Here is a 17926-nt window from a genome sequence, read left to right as displayed (position 1 = left end):
TAGAATTGACGCATGTGGGACATAAAACTCAGCAGTGATCAATATCTATTATACATTATCTACAAAAGCAGCCAGCACACAAACACAGGTCTGTTATCTGTTATACTCCAAATCGTGTATTCTCTTTGTCACCTTTTGTGGTGGCTTTGATAAAGGGTTCCACTCATAATACCCTACTGTTTGACACATTCCTTTATCGTATTAACTGGCCCCCGCAACAACACTTATCACACATTGCGAGCAATGCCTCCCAAATCCCTGGCCTCTCCACCCCCAGCTTCATACCTCTCAGTGACAGGGCCAGATGCATTGCACAGGTCATCGTACAAGACCCAGGGCTTCACGTCTATCCGCTTTTCAAATCGCTCTTATATGGACAGAGAGATTTCGGTCTGCGAAGTAGGAAAAGGAAGTTTTATCATCTGCATTACCTGGTGGAACTCCCTCTGGTGCTGAACAGCCCCCACGTCACCTCCGATGGGCAGCTGCTCTGACAGCTCCTCGTCCTTCGCTGTCAGCCATTCTATGATCTCCTGCAGAGAGAGCTGCAGCTTCCCGCTGTTGTCTGAGAAGGCCTCTAACCGCACCCTGGGGAGACACACACGCATGCACGCACGCACAGTTAGTACAGCAAACAGTAACACACTCCGACAAACCAACCAAACACTGCATGTTTGGTCACTGCCTCCCTTCACCCATAATGTTGAACAGCATTAGCTCCAATAACATCTACAAGTTAAAATGTCATCAATAATATGGTTTTGTCGCAAACACCACACACTAGCTTCAGAAACCTTGTGATTATTTGACAATCACACAACCAATCATCTCCTTTCATTTCCTGTTGCCTACTTTTATCGTGAGCCTTGATATATTTTGTACATACATTTTGACACTGTATGCCTGGATAACTCGAAAGCCTGTTGAAAATCATACTATCAAATTATATTTAGTGTCTGGTAGTCATGCGCAGTGTGATTGACTCTGAATCTTGGAAAGACAACATTTGTTTTCTGGCTCATAGCAGAACAAAATTGGCTGTATGAATGTTGTCAGGCTGCATCTAAAACCCCATTCATATTTATATGTATATGTCTTAGTGCATTAGTGAACTTTTTTTATTGCATTGCATTATGGGATGGTAACGATAATTGTCCTATAGAGTCAAACTTTCTGGTGTTGCCAGACAAATTTGGTAAGAAAAAAACTAAAATTAACTGCAACCTTATTTCATTTCCTTAATAATCTTTCTTTATTCTTAAATCTAATTATCTGTCTTTATTATTATATTTTTTTTCCATGTTCATCAACAGTGGAAAGTCACATAAAAATAGATACTTCTAATCACACTTTTTCTAGTACCGTTCATGTGTCATAGCATTTTGCAGGAACTGAATTATGTATTTTTAATATTATCACCGACTTTTACGTACGTGATAATTAAGACACCCAATCATAATAACCCTTCGCCCACATTAAACCTACGCCTGTGTTAAATTAAATTACATCAGCAATTTAAGTAATTTACACTAGTCTGCATGTTATGGCATATGCAAGAGAAGCTGCAAGACAGACTTGCAGCAGCTTCTAAAGAGTAAATCAGGGACAAATAACTGAATTTATTTATTGCCACCTGCCAGCAGCCTGAGAGGTGTCTACAGGAAGCGCTGCTCTTGCTTTGGTGGCACAGCTGGTATTAAAGGAGTGTGGGTTGGGTTGCGGCAGCATGAAAGCATCGCAGTGTTTCAATTACACACCAGCAACCAGCACTTAAATGCCATTATTTCAGCACATCACAATTTGCCAGCGCTGTCACATCAGACATGATGAGAGGTAGAAGCAGACAGAGAAGCCTAGAGTCTCAGTTCCCCTCCTCACATCTGCAGGGGGGGGGTGCATATACCAAACTACAAACATTCATGAAGTCTGATGAACACTTTTAAGAACAAGTTTTAAATTCTGAGTAGAGTCGAAATTCAAGGAGTCACACTACTGCAATCCTGCAAAACATAGTAGCCCAAATTTGCCCAGCTGATTAAAGATTCCAAGAAAAGTCCAACCATTAAATTATGACCTGGCTATTAGCAATGTCCCAATAAAGACTGAGCTGAATTAGGGTTAGATGGATGCTGGAACATGATGAGTGCCAGGTGCATGAAGACAGTACTGAAGTGTAACCAGAGAGAAAGATGGAGGGGAAAAGGGTAAATCAAGCTTGCAAGTGCATGTTTTAGAAGTAATAGGCTTTTCAGTTCCCCCTGTGTCCAGATCATGGTGTGAAACAGACCATGCTGTCCCCTCGCCTCTTGTTGCCCCTTTAGCTTAGCTTGTTGCAGTAATTGAATCACAGAGGAACTACTTTTTGGTAGCCACAGTCTGTAACAGGCATAAATACACACATTCAAATAGAACACACACACACTCACTCACACACACATAGGGACACAGATTTCTTCTCCTGAGTGAAATCGAAATGAATCCCGACCTTGACAACGTCAAAGTAAGGTCATCCATCTAAGCATGAGCCACAGAAGTTTCAAAATACTTCAAATCCACACAGGAGACCTTTGACTCACACACTCAGGCAGAAAGCATGTGTGTGCACATACACACACACACACACACACACACACACACACACCCGCTAAACTCAGAGTACACTCACCCATCACTGCTGCTTCCATTACGCAGACAGAACGGCATTGTGACATGGAAGGTGCTACCAAAAATGTCTCACTCTCAATGTGCCAAACTCTAGGGAGGCCAGGCTAAAGGTTTTCCAGTACAAGAGGCAGGGTGATGTTAATCTGTCTGTGATGGAAACATGATACTAGTTTAAGAAGAGAAAATGGGGTTAGGGTCAGGGAGAGGCCTAAAAAACGAGGTGGGTGTGGGAGGTCTGCCCCTTTACCATAATAAAGACTTTTGTTTGTTGATTTCAATTCAGAATTAATTTGTTCTTGGCCACTTTTAGTGACAAGATGTGAACAAAACAACGATATCTTCATCTTTAATAGTTTAAATATTTAAAAACAATCACTTGCCTATTTAAAAATCCATTAGACTTTTAATCCCATTAACTGCTTTTGGAGGGTTATTTTGTTGTTTTCAGATGAAAACATCTAATAATCACTCCACTTCAGCTGTGTTTTGGTCTAAGGGATGGATTTGAGTACATTTTTTACCAGAGATTAACCCTAGCATATCCTAGAGTTGACTAGATTTTAATGTTTTGGTCGAAGTTTGAATTCAGTTTAATATAATTTGATGTTATTATAAAGCACAGATGGCTAAAGGAAACAACAGCATTCTATTTGGTAGTTTATTTGTTTTTTACATTTCCATGAAATGGGTAATATATTTCCACAAAAGACACCAAGAGAAAACATATTTGGAGGCCTGACACAAATATTGCATGTTTTGTATGCCTTGTACCAGAAAATTAGTTTCTAACTGTCGCATTACTTTCTAAATTTTCCTCTAGGGATTAATAAAGTTTCAATCAATCAATCTATCATTGAATTCTGCTTACAAAAAACAGAAGACAATCTGTTTTCTAGGTTTATTGCACCATAAAGTAAATTTGTTGGACCTGGTTTGACGTGTATGTGCTTCCTTCAAGCTGCTAAATAAACAGGCTTGATGACAACAGCAGCAATAACTGTGCAGATAAATTAATAGATGCAAGAAATTGGTTGTCAAAATAACAAGCATTGTTGTAGACTTATTCATTTCCTGAATTATCTTCAAGCAAATTATTCAAGGAGATAAAATATGCAGCTCGACGTTTGAAAGACCTACCGATTGTTGTGAATGTGAGTGTGAATACATGACGTGAATCAACATCAGTGTGTCCTTGATAACGACACTGAACTGCTCAAAACTGTTTGGATAAGAATCCTAATCATGTGTACGGTGTCAATATGAAATTAGTTTGGTGTTTAGATATCAAGTTTTGTATTCAGTGTAACTCTATGTTTTCGCAGTTGGAAAACTCTGTGGCATGCTAATTACTGTTGTATGGCCATATTTCTTGACAGCTGACATCCAAAGTTAATAACATTGTCAAACAGAAATTAAACTCCCAAATCAGTCAGACAGATTCAAGAGAGAGGCTTAGGGGTCTGTTCGATGATTAATTAATGCAGAAGAGATAGGAGCGGTGTTTTTGCTGGATTAGGAGAGTTGGCTGGTGTGTCGCCCCAGGGCTCAGAGAGGCTTTGAGCTCAGCCATGTTTCCAAACCCTTTCTTCCTTCTGTCTATCTGCAGAGATGTTGAAGTGGCAAAAAAGTGCGAGGGTGTGTGATGGAAGATGTTGACACCTCAGCATTGTATTTAATTGAAAGGGTATGTGATCAAAAGGTGTGTCTATATGTATTTTTCTTTAAAAAACCTCAAGAGATGCCACACTGTGGAAGCCTTAACACAAAGTAGATATATGTGACACATTTGTCATGTTGTCACTCTTGGCTCTTTTGTTAAGATTCAATATTCAACTTTGGGTGGAATGAGTAATTTGTTTCCTGGAACTCATGGTGATAATAATAGGTTCAAAGAGAGAAGTAGAATAAGGCTTGTCTAGGATAAATGATGTCAACTGCTTTCATTTTAAATAGTGATGACAGTGTTATAATCAATTATAAGGATGACTTTATGTTGCACACTTCTTTGGATTGCTCAACCAGCAGGACATTTTTTTGAAAAAGGTTAAAAAGGAAAACAAGAGTTTGTCAGTGAGCTAGTTTACAAGACGTCTGCACCAAAAGACAACTCTGCTCAAAAGATGCTTTTTCTCACAAATACAGCAAAAGGACTGAAATATTTTGAAGAAATCCTTTTCCTGCAGAAAAGTCATTTGTGATTTCCTTTTTTTTGTTATGTCACACATCATCAAATTGCATCCATCTGAATCCCTTTGAAACATTTAAAGCTCTCCACTAGCTGGCCACCAAAGAGTTTTTATTGAGTAACACCTGCAGAAAATGCTGAACCATTATTTTTGTTTGTCCACCTTCCAAACCCATTGACCAATAGGAACTGGTTAGATTACTTGCCAGTCCAGTTGACTTGTATTAATGATAGGCAAGGATGTTTGGGCATGTGAACAATCTGTATGAGTAGCAGGAAAATTTGTTTCATCATGGAAAACAAGTCAGCTTGGAGTATAATTTTATTTTTATATGACAGTAAATTATTGTATTATTTCTGCTTTAGCTGGAAATCATTCAAAATTCTGATTTTTTTTTTTTAAACCACTGGCTTTAACCACTTACTCTGCAAATACACTACATAAAAAATGTTTCCTCATTGGCAGATCACTTGTGAATACTTCTACAGAAACAGACAAGAGACACAGAGACTTAGCCTGGTAAACATGACAAAATGTGTTACCTCTTTTCCTAACTTATTCATTCTGTGTCTGTTGTAGGTAATCCACGACCTACAAACATGTCCTCAAAGTAACCTTTCCTCAGGCATTTGTGTTTTGTGGAGCCACATGTAACACACAGATGCCAAGTTCTATTCACAGGACAGCAGGCCAGTTTCATCCCAGTGTCAACCCCAAAAGCAATAAAAAGATCCTTGGGGCAGCTCTCATTCTTCACACCGGACTGCAACCATGTGGCTGAAACAGTGAAGCTGTTGCATGCGCTCACAGTAGTCAATAGCAGGATGAAACTGGAAGTTTAACATCAATATTAATAAATCATTTAGTTTGATAGCCACAAACTGCTTGCTCATGTTTGCCAACCTTCCTTGGATTCTTTTCCTGCTTCTCTTTTTCATTTTCTGCACTGAAGGGGTAAAGCATGTCGAATGTGATGCATTCAGGGGCTTCTCTTGTAGTGGAGATACAGTATTATTTAATTCTTGCCTACAGTGTCTCTTAAAAAAAAAACCTATCAAAATTATTTGTGGGAAATGCATTTGCTGAGTAACAAGCGCAGGCCATTCACTGAGGCGGTTTTCCACTGCTGAAAATATTGAGACTCACAGTATCTAATGTTCATGAGTAACACCCGTCTGTAACAGATCCAGCAGGATGCAGAATGTTTTGCAGCTCTCAGCAATTACATAAGACTAGATCGTAGGAGAAAAGAATGCTTTCTTTGAGAAAGTAATTGCATACAAAAATAAAACCAGACATCAGTAAAATTCATAAATGATACCTATTTATGATGGAAAGCAACATGTTATACTTGACATGGATGGAGGAAGAACAGCAATTATCTATCTCTGTTTAATTTGTTTTTTGATTGTACATGTACTACTGGTATTTAAAAGACACAATTAAGTTTTAATTTTAGATTAACTGAACAATCAAAGCGAGCTCTAAGGCTCAATGATTCCAGGCTGCTTAGGAGAATCTTGACTAAGAATAGAAATTAACTGTTCTTTAATTTCTCATCCTGCCCTAAATGTCTCAACACTATAATCAACCCACATTAAACAATTTCCTGTGTGAGAAATAATGTCAAATGACTCTGAATATAGATTCATATTTAACTGCAATACCAATGCATATAAGAAAGTACTAGACTAACAGAACTGATGCTGTGATAACTCACCATCAAACACTGGCATGTAAGAAATGGTCATTAATATCATCCATTGAAATTGTTCTTTTAAATGTTAATGGAAACACATAAGAAGACCTGAAGCAATGCTGTGTTGCAAAAAAAAGACCAATAATGTAATATTAAGGAAGAGGGTCACTGGAAGGAATAAGAAAAGTGTAAGGTGTGTTTGTGGGACAGAGATGTACAATTTCATGATCAATTTACTGCCCGTTCATTGTGTCTTTCAGAACAGTTCTTCTGTTTGACTTGTTTGCTTTGCTGGATTAAATTGCAGTACTTCTCCCCCCAATAGTATAGTGTGTTTTATCTGTCATTCTTGAAGAAGGTCCACAGATGTGAGCAGAGGTTGGAATGGATGACTAGAAAAGCGTTAGTCTTTCACATGGATAATGCCAGTTCTTTTGAGATCTTCTAGCTTCAATACTGCAGCAGCAGGAGTCGCAGTAACCCAAAGAATAATAATAATGAGAAGTTATTAAAAAACAAATTGTTTATGTGCATCATCTTCATTTGTTCATCAAGCAGTTTGCGGCTGTTTTGATTGGTGTGTCAGATTAGAAAGGGCTTCTGTGTGTTGATCTGGAACTGCTTCGCTTGCCGTTTAATTTGGAAAACTTTATAACTGATGAAACCGTTTAGAAGAATGCAAAACACACCCTACATTTAAACAAATGTATTTTCTGTCTTGCAGCAAATGGAAATTTATTTCGCTCATGTTATGTGAGGTGCTCCTTCACTTAGAGCTAATATTCAAGTCTTCAATTAAAGCTTAAAAAGGCTCATTAAAATTGACTTCCAGCACAAAAGAAAGAATCAAATTATTACAGAATTATTTCACTATTTCAAAAATATTATCTTTTTTTATGCAATATCAAACTCAAGGGTTGGGAGACCCTCCACCAATGGTGATGATTTGTTCTGGAAAAACACATGGATTATGTGATGTTGTGAAGAACTAATTATCCTTACAGCATCTTCTCTTTGATAGCACCTGCAGTTGATTTGTTATGAGAGTGGAGATACTGATGACATCTTAATTATTTATTAACTTCAATTCAATCTTAAAGAAGGCTTTAATCCATTTTCCTTTGAGGATGCCATGTTTATATGAGCCTCGGGGTATTTATTTACAAAGGAACGTGAGTTTATCCTTCTGTTTTCCATATTTGACCTGTAAGTACTCTTACCTGTGTGAATTTATTAATAATTCTGTAACTTTACCAAAGCAGCCTAATAAGACAGACAAAAAAAAAAAACTATTTATAATACATAATGTGTTTCTTTTTACTGTGTTCAATCTTTTATTTTTTTTACCAAACAACTAATGCATTGCTATCTTTTACAGATCTGCTGATAAATATTAATGTAGTCTTTATTTGAGAAACTGAATCAAATAAGGCTATTATTTGTTAAGCTTACTTTATGAAACGGGTGAGATGAAAAATTTTTAGGACTTGGTTTTGACAAAACCTGAAAATTAATCTTCTGATTTTGGTTGCATTGGTGGAAGATGATACTTGTGAGTATAAAGTATATAGTATAAATATAATCTGGATCTGACTTCTCCATTTTGAGACCTCAATGTCCATCTTAGATTGCAGGTTTCCAAGTGAACAGAAAGCGTGTCTCCCATCTTCGAGCTCTCATTTTTCTTGAGCTGCAACAGCACACAATGTTTTCACTGTTTGGGGATTTGATGAGCTCCAAATAGACCATTCGACATGCCTGGAAATATTCTGTGCACAAACCTGATTACCCTTCCTGCAAGTCAAACAGACACCATAGTCCAAAATTGTCTCTCATCTGTGCAAGACCACCTCCGATTTTTCTGCACGAGATGATGGGTATGAAGGTTCAATGCTCACAGCTTCACCACTGTTTAATATCCAGCTCCATGCATGCGTGTGTATTCACACACAACTACACAACTACACAAAGACACACTGATGACTACTCAAATTAATTAAGACATCAAAAAATTTACACTCGCCTTGAATTGTAAATTCATGGAAAATCAAAAACCTGAATGTGGGTCACATTTACAATATTAGTCATGGCAGCTCAAAAAATAAACATTGCTATGAGTTTGGTGAGAAAAAGCCTTTGCATGTAGTCAATATTTTGTTTCTTGTATCGTTGTGAGGTTCAGACTTCTCACACACGCTCAGTCTGAAATTCCACTCATTGTCTGGGGCTGTAATCTTTTTCTGTTTTCACATCAGCTGGTGGAAGCTGATGATACAGTTGCTCAGTGATACACTTTTACGACTGATATCTTTTTAAATGTGATTGTCTCTGTGTCTCTTGTCAGCTTCATTGGTCCCAGCAGAGTCATCAGCCACCACCGTCACCAGTGTCTGGATTCCATACCCTGTCGATTTATCTTGCCATTGCTCAGACCTACTTCAATCACAATCTCCCTAAAAAGCTCAAGAGACAAGTATTCTCAAAATAATTATCACATCATCTGCAAAAATAAACGATTATTGTTACTTATGTCACATGTCGGTCTTGATTCAAATCGAATAATCAAGGGGGACTCAGCAAAACGTAGAGTTAGCATCATGGGAATACTGCTCCCTTTCACTGAATCAAAAAAAAAAAAAACTATTCTCAAGCAACTGTACAAGAGAAATCCATTCCTTCAAACAATGGAATGATAGAATCACACTGCACCTGACTTCTTATCACAAGTCTTTTTAATAGAACCAGCATTTCACCCCTGACCTTGAACATTAGAATTATCATCAACATGTAACTGGATCTCTGTAAGTCTTGTAATTTAACAGTGGGTGATTATGGAAAGTGGAGCGCAGACCAGCCAAAGGGCATAGCACTCAGCCTTGGCTGCCTCCGGAGGGAAGCGCTAGCAAGAGAAGGTGGGAATGGAGGACAATAGGGTTACAGCAGTGATACATACAAGAGAAAACAGCAACGGCAGAGCAGAAGAAAAAGGGTATTATATTCTAGCAGCGATTGAATTGTATAGTGAATGGAGCTATAAGGGACATAGACTGTGAACAGTTTCAGCAGATAACTATACTGGTGAAAAGGAACAATATAGTGATAACAAAAAAAGATATTGAGACACAAACAAACTCAGAGGTCTCCCTTTGACCTTAGACAGACACTGAATGTGGGTAGCTGGTTCCCTGCAGTTATCTGAGCCATCCAGCAAAAAAATTCAAAACATGCCACTGAGACACCCACAGCTGTCCCAGCAGGCATTCCCTGCAGCTCAGACAGCGATGCAGCACGACCCAAAACTCAACAATGCATAGTATTGTTCCCAATGTGTTCCACACTGCAGTCAAGCATATTGCATATAAAATGCATCTGAAGAACTCATACATACAGTATATGCTAACATACATATATCTTCAGCATTATGTTGCAACATGGCATTTGTGATGACTCAACATTGTGCCATTGTGTGTACAGTATGTGGGTTCAAAAATGAAAATGCAATGTGCCTTGATCTCACTCCTAAATATATTCTAACTACTTCTGTTCTGTAAATGTTTAACGTTACCAGGCAGCTGGTTAGATGAGCATATCAAGAAAAAGATGAAAAGAAGTTGAAATGTATACATTTTTTTCCCCTTTACTAAAATTGTTAAAAGGCATGTTTACTTCAAATGGATATTAAGGGTGGAATGATAAAGGAATGCCAGATAATTACCTCAATTGTCAACTAAAGGAATTACACAAGCATAAAACAATAACTCAACTATCTCTAACACAAAGTCTCGACTGAGGAAATTCTCTTAAGACATACTCATATCCCATTTTCTTCCACAGTAGTTACAGATGGTTGAATGACCTCAGCAATATGCATGCAGTAATAAAAGTCGCATTTCTACATCCATAATGATTGAGCTGTGATTGGGGTAAGACCACTGCAACACAGTGTTGTGGTCAACTTGTTTGGAGTATTACTTCAATCTTGCATGAAACATCAAGCCACAACTAGATATTGAACATAGCAAAGCATGTGGGCATGGTTTTCCAATTACATTCAACCACTGCTTGTCAGTTGATAACATATGCAACACAGCTAGTATGTGTGTGGCTCAAAGTGCGATGATATTACCTACTTTGCATACAACATGACAAAAAAACTGATAAAACCCCTAACCTTCTGTTATCAGGGCTGAGTCCAATTAGCTGAGCTGCACTGTGTCACACTGATAACTTCTCTGCGCTAATGCATCTGTAAGCAGTTAGAGAATTTTTTAAAAAAATTCTTTTAACTTGGTATCTTAATTTGCTAAGATTCTGGGTTGTTTTCAGGGACAGGAGGAAATTGGTGCCTTCATCAAATTAAAAAAAAACAACCTTGTTTATCATTTTTTGACACTGGTGTTTACTCCACCAAAGTTCAGTCTGAAATGGGCTTCTCATACCAAACACTAACGGAAGGATTGTCAAGAAAGTTTTTACAAATATTCCCAGATCACTTTACTGTTCCATAACCACTAGCAGCAGGTGATGTTTGCCATTTTTCATTGAAAATATTGCCAATAAGATATAGAAATATTCATTTTTTGCTGTCCTTCAATGTGTCCATCAAGAAAATGGGTGACAAGGAGATGCATCTCAATGAAAAGGCATAAGGGTCCTGCAGAGATCAGCTCCATTACACATGTGTTTAGGAAAGAACAGTGTACCTGAGAGAGACTGGAGGAAAGCTACAAACTCCACTGAGAAAAAAATGTAGCACCATTATGCTTTAGAATATTCTTGATTTGATTAAAAGAATAAATAAATAATGCCAAAGTAGAAAAGAGGAAGCTTCACATAATTCCTGTTTTCCATAATGTATAATGTATGAAAGTTTGAAAGCTGGAGGGAAGCAGCCCTGACAGTCATCCACATGACAATCAATGCAAGACCTGCCATTATAAAACCAGTCAGTCAGTCAGTCAGTCATCTTCAGATTACCACCTCTGTATCCGCCGCAGCGGGTCACGGGGAGCCGGAGCCTATCTCGGCGGCATAGGGCGTGAGGAGGGGGACACTCCGGGCACAACGCCAGTGGACCGCGGATTATAAAACCATTTGTAGACAATTGTCCGGCTGCTGGTGTTACAAATTGAGAGACATGTTTCCTCTGGGCAGAATTCAAGGTTAGACAGTCTTTCAGTCAAGCTGGGGTTTTTTTTTCATTCAGTCATCCTTAAATTGTTCATCTTTTTGACCCTTACCCTGCATCCCATCTCCCTTTGCAATGATTTAACACCAGCAGTCTGATCTAGCTCCTTCTCTTTCTATCCTTTTCTTAGCTCTTTCCTACATGACTCCCCCGCCTCCTCTTTCTTTCTCAGGATGATGAAGTCAGAGAGCAGCTTGAGTATAAAAAGCCACTACAGGATATCTATAGTGATCTCATTACGCAGCACTGCAGGGGAAACTGTCTTAAACAGTTTCGCTTGTATCATTTTTTAACATCTCCCGCTTGCTTTTTAGTTAAATCAGGGTCAACTAAACAATTAAAGGGTAAACGGTCTAAGCAGAATGCTAGTCAAATTAGAGAGAGTGAAATGATGCAGCCATTATGGACAGTTCTAAATGAAGCATCTGAGAGCAACATGAATGCCCCATAATTGTTTTGCACAGAAAACCTTTCAAGTGTAACTTGTGAAACGGCAGTATTAACCCATGTGATATCAATAATTAATCTGCTGACTGGAAGGACTGCTGAAAAATGCATTGCCGTGTGACACTCCATTATTAGACTATTCTTTTTTAATTGGCTGGAAACTGACCGTGAAACAGGAATTGTTTGAGGGAAATGGAAAGCAAACAATATAAGGGACAATATATGGAGATATTAGACATCATTAGTCTGTATTCCCATGTGCCAGAGAGAGAACGTGTACATCCATATATTAGCATACATATTTCCCCACAGACACGAACACAAAAGGACAACTGCCAGAGTAATTAAAAGTGCAATTAATTCACACATATTGTTCATTAATACATTTTTTTAAAAGGATAGCCTGTTCATAGAAAGTCTGGCTAATGTGCAGCAAATTGCTCAGCAAATTCAGTACATCTCAGTAAATCAGGATGAAACAGTGAAAATACATTTCAAAGTTAAAGAAGAAAGTCACATTTTATTTCTTTTAAGACAGCCATCATAACTCCTGCTGCAGATTAAATGATCTCCACTTAATTTTCTAAACACAACCACTTTCTTGTGCATCCTGACTCCGAAAAAATATCCCTTCCCTTCCCCAGGCTGTCACACTGCTGCGATGCTCTTCTTACCGAATGTTGTGGGACTTGCGTTTGATCTCGTTCCAGCACAGGTTCATGTCTCCTGTTGGGTGGGAGCCGCCTCCTCTCAGTCTCCTGCACTCGGTCCCCTCCTCCTGCCCCTCACCATCCACTGTGGACTGGCACGGCACACAGTGGCATCCCGGCCACGAGGGCCGCCCCGCAGCTGAGACACAAAAGAAGACAACGCTGTGTGACAACTCCGCTGAAGATCAACATCTGATCCGGACACTTAAGCAAACAGCATTAATCTGTTAAATGTGTTTATAACACTTACTGTATTTTTATTTTCTACTTGTAACTAATCAATGAATAAAGTAAAGTAGATAAAATGATAGAGTGAAGATTTTGTTGACGGACCAGCAAAATCCAACACGATTCTTTTCAGGCTCAACACCTACTTAAAATAACAGCACAGAAGAATGCAAGATAGGCCACAAAAATTTTAAATGTGTTACTTTTCTATGAATAGCAACACACTTCATAGCTTTTTTTTAACACGTTAACACGAAACAACTGAAACACCGTCATGACAAAAAGTCAGCCTAGTAGAAGGATTGAAAACAGACCATAACAGCTAACAAGGCTCTGTCCAAAGGTCACAAAATCCAGCACATCCAAAGTTTGCCAAGTGACAAGTTGTATCTTCATTTCCTAACCCATATAAATGGGGTTATGTGGGGGACTATTATTTTTGTCTTGGACCAGTAAGCTCTTGCATCTCTCTGCTGGTTGCCTTGAAACCGGTTCCAGAATATTGAGCTATTCATTTTCATCTGCTATAACCAGGATAGCTGTGGTGTCTCTCACAGCGGCGGACCAGACTAGATTCACAACGTGACTAAAAATGTGACTTCAAGTGAAAGGCGTTGCTCCAGAACTGCAGAAGCAGAAATAACTAAATTAATAACTAGTCCATGTCATCATCAATGCTGCCTTTATGTCGGTTTCTGCTGTAATGAGACAAAATAAATCGGACAATTTCAGGGTCAAATCTTGATCTGATCCATTAAATGTGGAACACGATAATACTTAATGAAGTTAATCTCTCTAGTGCAGATTATTAAAACAATCTGTTGACTGTTGACAACATCAAGGGAAGCATTCACTCCACTTATCTACCTGTAGGTAATTAACTTCCCCATAACAGCAAGCAAACAACTGCACACTGTAAAATGTCTACTTAACATTTAAGATTCAACCTGACTGATTTTGTCCTGTCTGTAGGATAGGGAAGCGTAAAAACTAGCAGATTTATTCCATTATTCCAATCCATTAAACTCGAGCAACTTACACAGACAAAACGCCTTTTTCTCACTGACTTTTAGAGCAAGAAGGATGTGAGGCGAGATTTGAAAGGGTGCAATCCCCTTGATGGCGCTTGTGGTAAATATCAAGGAAGCAGCACAGTCACATAAACACACAGGCACTATCACCAACACACGCACACGCACACGCACACCTCAATAATAAGCAACACTCAGGGCTGGAGAAACTTTCAGGTTCACGGGTCATGATAATCTTGTGTTTGGTGACTGGGCTGTCAGAGGCTTCTTTTCTTCTCTGTTCATTTCACAACCTTTACCTCAGCAGCAGCTGGGCATCTCTGAACAGCCACCTCCGTCCTTGAAGCAACATAAGTTGAACACACAGATGCACAAATCTTTATCAGGAAAGTCTGTCAGCTTCTTCCCTAATTGAGCTGTCTCACCTTCTCTGACCACTAACCTGCACCACTCACAATTTTATCTACGGTACAGTTAATGGATATTACCAAGGGTAAGCTTTATAAAGCCCACAAGTGTAACCATGGAAACAGAAAAAAAAAAATACAACAAATGTTTCTACCACCTCATTTAAGGATTGATGTGCACAAGTTTTGTACAAAAAAAGTACAGGCGCTTTTTGAGATATCCTCCATTCAAAAACATTCAGCTACAGTAGACGGCTTGTGATATACTTATTTATCAAGAAGACAGTCTAAATATAGAATCAGCAAAAAAACACTGCTATTGTCTTCTGCTTATTTGTTTAGGTCCAAACATTTCTCTTGAAATGAAAAAAAAGTTTCATAAAGATTTAAAGGTGAGCTCATCTTTTACATTTAGTAGAATGGCCAGATAAAAAAAATAAGTTTTTTGCTATGTCAAAAGGAAACCATTAAAGACAAACTCCCTGCTTCCTTTGCAGCATTTCTCTCTTGAGCTTGGATGATTTGTTGAAAACTAATTGAGCCCCAAATGAATCACGAGGAAATACTGTTTTTGTCAGTGTCAACATTTGAGTGAACGATTCCCTATTGTGAGAGACTTATACTCACTCCTGTTTTCATCTTTTACCCCCTCCTCCTCCTCCTCTTCCTCCTCCGCACACATTCATTATTCTATCTGGCTTGTTCTATTTAACCTCGTATTGACCATATGGGTTTTTTGTTTTCCTTTTCCGTTTCACATGAATCACCCACATCTCCGTTCTACTCCTGTCTCCCATTATGTCCTCTCCTCCCTCCTTCCCTTTTCTTGCTCAGACGACCTCTGTTAGTGGAGGTGAGCATCACATAAATCAACAATGCCCTGTACATTCCTCACACTCTCTCCGGGTCTTTCCGCTTTTAAATTCTATTTTATCGCCAGTGCTGGAAATCTGGGGTCATGTATGACTAAATACAAAGAGATATTCTAACCGTTCATGTGCATAAATACCTCATATTAAAAAAACAATATAATACACATCTTTATTGTATATTCAGTGAACAGATTTGATTCATTTCACGGCTGTGTTTATGAATAACTTATGGAAGTGATAGAAACAAAAAGGAGAGACTCAACATGACACAGTGAATTTCAGGAGCAGAATTGTAGCATAATTGTTGTTTGCTTTGGAACGCTGCCTCATCGAGATGAGAATGGCATTGAACAATGACAATCTCCAACCACACCTGTGACGACAAAAAAGAAATTCCTCAAGGGGGAAAGAAAGGCTTGAATAGATGGGAAACGAGTGATAGACAGCCCTCTAGACGATTTCAGTCGTCTACTCTTCCCCAGAAACTTCTCCCACTGACTGGTTTTTACATAAATCCACAAACTAACACACCGCTGCACCCGAAGGTAAAGTATCTGTTCATAAAACTGTTTGATAAAATTAAAAAAAAAACTTTTCATGTTGGCTACAAGACACATTAAAAACCATCCCAACAGGGAAACGAGGTCTCCAAAAATCAAGCGACTCATGTCAATTATCTCCTACTTGTTGGAGAACATCTGCGTCATGCTGGCAGGCATCAGCCCACAGTGGAAGACATTAGGTGGGTCTGTCTCCTGCTTTTAACTTCAAAACCATGAGTCAGGCTTTAAATATGCATTATTTATGGCCTTGATTGGATGTGGCATTGTTCAGTCAAGCGTATGCACTGCATGTTTTCCGAAGATGCTGAAGAACCAGCAGAGATTTCCCTGACAAACCACAAAGTGACACAGACAATACTCATCTTGCTGCTATGGCTACGGCGACACTTACCATCATGGAAGCATGACTGTATACTGCAAAAAAAAAAAAGTAAAATATCACACTTTTGAAATTGGCCAGCAGATCTACTCTCAGAGAGGATATTTGCCACTTATTACCTATTTTCTGACTGTTTGAGCAAAAGCAACCAGAAATAACCTTGTCCAGACAACCAGCGAAATTCAAATCAAAGGACCTGAAGATGATGAAAGATGACTCATTTACTGAATTTAAAAAAAAAGGAGAAAATACTGTTCAACTGTGCAGCTCGATCCTCAGAGAATCAAATTCAACATGTCTGTACACAGTTATTAATCTGAGCAAACCGAGACCACCTAAAATATCCCTGAAATGTAAGGGAATTGCAAGGATTTACTTGAATAAATTCATTTCTGTCACGGGGTGCAGTGCCTACCTTAGCAACACAGACTTGTGTTGTTTCTAATCCAGTCTCAGACTCACGGAATTGAAGGTGCCACAAAAAAGAACTGAGTCTGTTGATTGGCTCCACAGAGAATGCAGAGGTAATTTGGGCGGTGAGACAGAAGAAAAAGGAAACAGTGACAGAGTTTTAAAGGTTTGAATGGGAAGAAAGAAGCAGGAATGAGAAGAGGTGGCGACTGAATAGCAGAAAGTTCTGTCTTGGTCAAAGGCTTCTCTGTAATTGTACATTCCTGTTCACACCTACAGGATCCCCCACATTCTCAGACAAAGGCAAAGAAAAGTCCATCTGCCTGATGTCCTTCGACCCACACACTCAAATAATAAAACCCCCCAACTAAAATAAAAATAAATTAAAAAACAGCATGAATTATCTGTGGAGAATGACAATAATAAGTAAAACTTTATACAGCAAACGCTTGCAGACGGTTCAATCCTACATAATACAAAAATTAATGATAAAGAGCATCAAGGTCAGAAAGCAGCGACAGTACAAGAAGCAAGTGTGTAGTTTGTATAGAAATAACAGCAAAAGAGGATATACCAACATCTTTTACAAATTGCATAGTGGGTGCATTTTGTTCTCAGACAAGTTTTTGATGTTTTGTTGGTGGATCATTATCCGCTCTCGGAAGACATGAAGACCAAGGACTGTCACCGGTTTTCATCCAGAATGAAACATTTCAAGAGATGAATTGCCATTATGTCCTCCAACAGCATCATAATATTGACCTGTTTTAAAAACAATTTGGTGATTTTTTTCAATTTGCTCAAATCTGCCTATATAAATATATAGGTGTCAAAATAAAGACATGTCTAAAACACAAAATGTTTATTTTTCTAAAAGAAAATTGATCAATTCTAGCATGTCTCATATTAAAGCAGTCGAGTAAGGTCCATTTTATTCTATTCCAAAAGAGCTGATTTAAACCATACTCATAGCAGAGACGCAACTTTTTCCCGATGAACTATTTTTACTCATAATAACTGTTATTATTGTTGTTGAGCAGCAACAATAATCCACACTATAATTATAGAAATATTGCACACACAACAATACAATAAAAGAGCTAAAATAAAAACAACATTCACAATAATTCAACCACAGAAT

The 17926-nt window shown here is 38.4% G+C and overlaps 1 protein-coding gene across 3 annotated transcripts in view; it reads right to left on the bottom strand.

Moving 5' to 3' along the window:
* drp2 (dystrophin related protein 2) overlaps positions 1-16927 on the bottom strand; it is a 60596-nt gene extending 43669 nt beyond the window's left edge. For 2 of the 3 annotated variants that reach the window (XM_068325835.1, XM_068325836.1), the window contains exons 1-3: positions 16790-16927; positions 12859-13033; positions 432-588 (exon numbers count right to left, since the gene is read on the bottom strand). In XM_068325835.1, coding sequence (XP_068181936.1) covers positions 432-588; positions 12859-12905 — 204 coding nt within the window. In that variant the 5' untranslated portion in view covers positions 12906-13033; positions 16790-16927. Of the gene's footprint in view, positions 1-431; positions 589-12858; positions 13034-16789 lie in introns of those variants that run through there. The other variant, XM_068325839.1, reaches the window with a different exon arrangement.
* Between the last annotated feature and the right edge of the window lie 999 nt (positions 16928-17926).

The sequence above is a fragment of the Antennarius striatus genome, chromosome 10 (genome assembly GCF_040054535.1).
Source record: "Antennarius striatus isolate MH-2024 chromosome 10, ASM4005453v1, whole genome shotgun sequence".
Classification (NCBI taxonomy): Eukaryota; Metazoa; Chordata; class Actinopteri; order Lophiiformes; family Antennariidae; genus Antennarius; species Antennarius striatus.
The sequence above is the reverse complement of the archived record's forward strand: the minus strand, read 5'-3'. Positions and strand labels throughout refer to the sequence as shown.